Below are 3261 nucleotides of genomic sequence, written 5' to 3' on the forward strand. Positions count from 1 at the left end.
TAATATTTTTAAGATTTAATTCATTCATACCCTAAAATAAATATTATATTAGAAAATGATAAAAATTCAATTAATTAACTAAAAAGATATAAAGATACAAGTAAACACTTTTTTTCTAAATAAACAATTGGAAAATGATAAAAATTCAATTAATTAACTAAAAAGATATAAAGAAACGAGTAAACACTTTTTTCAAGATAAACAATAAAGGATAAATACGTTCAACACTAACATAATTTATCATAAAAAATATTTAAATGATTATAAGCGTTTATTAGATTGAAATAATCAATTAAGTGATTCAAAAATAAAAAAATCAATAACTAAAGAGGTAAATATAAATTTCACCTTAAAATAACTTTATTAAATAAAGAAGAAGAAAAAAGCTAACATTTGTAAAATAAACACTAGAAATATGAAAAATATAAAAGAAATAAAAATGTAAAAGATTGGAAATAAATGGATTGGTGACCTTAGTGATGAACACTGCATTTAAGATTATAATTATTATTAAAGTTAATAATTTTTAGAGTATATTATTAAAAGTTATCGGTTAACATTTTCGCTTTTTTTTATAAAAATGAATAAATGTCAACTAAAAACTTTTAACCACTCATCTAGATATTATTGAGTATTATTACAAACAATCCTAAAATTTGTACTTAACGAATTATTTAATGAAATCATATGCGTATATAATATGATGGTGAGCTAATACAATCATAATCCCACTATGATTGAAGACCATAAACAAATATTATTTTAGTACAATTCCGAGACTAATTTTATGACAATTGCACCATCAGGGCGATCGACCGTATCTTAAGTAAGATTGTCTGGGATTAGTGCTTTTCATAGTCTTACCGAAATCTTAGGAGAGATCACAATCCAAATTTAATTAATTAATCAATTACTGATAATGTGAACGGAATAATCTGTTGTTTATTCTTAGATTGCACCAGAAATTGAGAGTAATAAGGAGCCATGATGACAGAATATCTAGGAAACATCAACTGATTCAAAACCCGAAGGAACTGCATGCAAACTAACCGAACTTTCATATGATTTTTCAGACAGTTCAGACCTGACAGACAAACCATGAAACATCTCACTCACTCTTTTTTCTCTAGCATGGTCTGCGAAATTCCCCTTATTGGTTAGCAAACAAATTTGGAAATCATTAACTTATCAACCAATAATAGAACGAAAATGGCAGCACTAATAATGAAAAAGGAACATGGGAATTACTGATGATTCTGATGAATCAAATCTCCCTCCTAAGTACACAACAACAAAAAAACTACTGAAAATATGCTGCTTTCAGACATTAAAAAAAACAAACAAACATAGAACTCCAGTTGTTTTTTTCTTAAACTACATTAGAGGGCTATTAATCATTCCATGCCAAGATGAATTGAAGCCGCCGTTCCAGTTTCCTCTTCCCGAATCAAAGTCAGCCATGGAAAGCTCTTGCTTCATGGTTGTAACTGTGCTTGCAGTACTCAACTCATCGTTACTGTACGGTACCATAAGTTGGCCGTTAAACCCCATGTTTTCAACCTCACCGGCGAAGTTTTCATTTCCGAACCCGTAGTAAAAATTCTGGAGGTTGTTCTGGTTTCCAAGTAAGCTGTTTCTGAGTGCATCGAAAATGGCGGGATTGCTGTTCATGCTAGGGTTTCCGATTTCATCAAACCCTAATGGAAAAGTAGGTTGTTTTTGGAGCCTGGCAAAGGCGAGGCTTAGGTCATTGGTATCGTAATTCAAAGGCGGGAGGTGGGAAGTGATGAGTGGGTTGGTATTGGGGGTTAATGGCTGATCTTGGCTTCTCTTTGATGATGATGAACTTTTGTTCTTCCTGCACCCGCCGCCCACTGGAACGTTTCTCAATGTGCCTCCTTTGGTCCAATACCGCCTGCATGATTTGCAGAAATACCTTGGCTGGGAAAGGCTGTAGTTGTTGTAATAGCAGAATTTGGTGTTGGTGGAATCACATCTTGGGCACTTGAGTGCTTGTTCCTGTTGTGGCCTTGGTTTCCTCTCTTGTTGTCCTTTTGAGTTAACCGACATGTTTTCCAATGAAGGGTTAGACATCTCCTGAAATTAAAAAAAACATTAATTCAATATATTGAACCAAATTATTACAACAAATAATTGATGTTCTTAATCAGATTTTTAGTATAATACTTGGAAATGTTTTGATTGATTGGAAAATTGATATCATTCATTTCATCTTCATAAACAAACGAAGAAGTAACTAAAGATCGATCTTTAAGAATATATATTCAGACAACAAAAGACCAGAAAAAAATGGAAGAAGAAGATCAAGCTCCCATATTTAATAAAAGCAGGAATTTCATGGTTAAAAACATAAGTAAAAACACTTGTTGCAATCAGAATACATAGTACCTGGTGTTGTCTGGTTGAAGGATCCATTCATCCAACTCGGTTGTTGTTTAAACAAGCGCAGTAGTAGCAGTGCAGAGAAAAACGGGGTTAAAATAAGCTTAGTATGAAAGAAGAAGATAGAAGAGTTTTGTGTTTGGTAGCAACTCCAAGCAAAGCAAAGGTATCCTTCACATATAAAGCGAAAGCTAGCCCCTCGGCTACACCTCCCGATGTGTGAGAGAGAGAGTAAATAAATTATAAATAAATTAGTTTTTCTTTTTTATTATATCCTCGTGACGAGTTTCCCGTACGAGATGACTATATGATAATCTTGAACGTCCATAAATATATATTATATAATTTCGTATTTCTTTTTAATATTTTATGTTGGTGGGGTACTCAGATATCAAACAATGAAAGAAAATTCTGGCTAAAGATTAAGGTAGTCCATGGCCTTTGGGGGGCCCTTTTTTGTGGGTCCATTTCTCGCGTGTATTCGACTATGCTGTGAGATCCATCTGACTCAGGCCTCTTCACTCTTTACTCTCCACTACCCTCAAGACTACCTATTTTAACTCATGGTCCCTCCATTTTTTCCAATGAATTCATTCTCTTTATGTCTTTTACTAAGTATACATTTTAGCAATAGTGTTTTTTTATTAATGGAAACTACTCGAACCAAATTACCTTGATAGTTAAAGAAATCGATGTTAGACCTAGAGGTCATGGGTTCGAGCATCATGCATCATGTAATTGAGCGTTCATATTATTCAATTCTTGCTTATTTAATTTTAGGGTTAAAGTAAAAATAAGTATCTAGATTATGTTCACTTTTTTCTACTTTTGGTAATTAAATTATTTTTTGTCAAACTA

The 3261-nt window shown here is 32.6% G+C and overlaps 1 protein-coding gene across 1 annotated transcript; it reads right to left on the reverse strand.

Moving 5' to 3' along the window:
• Positions 1 to 1201: 1201 nt before the first annotated feature.
• Positions 1202 to 2557, reverse strand: LOC120194116 (dof zinc finger protein DOF2.1-like). Its single transcript, XM_039196510.1, has 2 exons — positions 2410 to 2557; positions 1202 to 2097 (listed from the first exon to the last, which is right to left on the reverse strand). Exons 1-2 carry the CDS (start codon positions 2434 to 2436, stop codon positions 1375 to 1377), a joined length of 750 nt encoding a protein of 249 aa, XP_039052441.1. The 5' UTR covers positions 2437 to 2557; the 3' UTR covers positions 1202 to 1374.
• Between the last annotated feature and the right edge of the window lie 704 nt (positions 2558 to 3261).

Source organism: Hibiscus syriacus, unplaced genomic scaffold, assembly GCF_006381635.1.
Source record: "Hibiscus syriacus cultivar Baekdansim isolate YM2019G1 unplaced genomic scaffold, ASM638163v2 tig00116997_pilon, whole genome shotgun sequence".
NCBI classification, from domain to species: Eukaryota; Viridiplantae; Streptophyta; class Magnoliopsida; order Malvales; family Malvaceae; genus Hibiscus; species Hibiscus syriacus.

Excerpts from the sequence above, each read along its gene's own strand:
- LOC120194116 (XM_039196510.1), bottom strand. The coding sequence starts at position 2,436 with ATGGATCCTTCAACCAGACAACACCAG. Across the intron at positions 2,098-2,409 it reads CTTCAACCAGACAACACCAG|GAGATGTCTAACCCTTCATT; the intron begins GTACTATGTATT and ends TTTTAATTTCAG.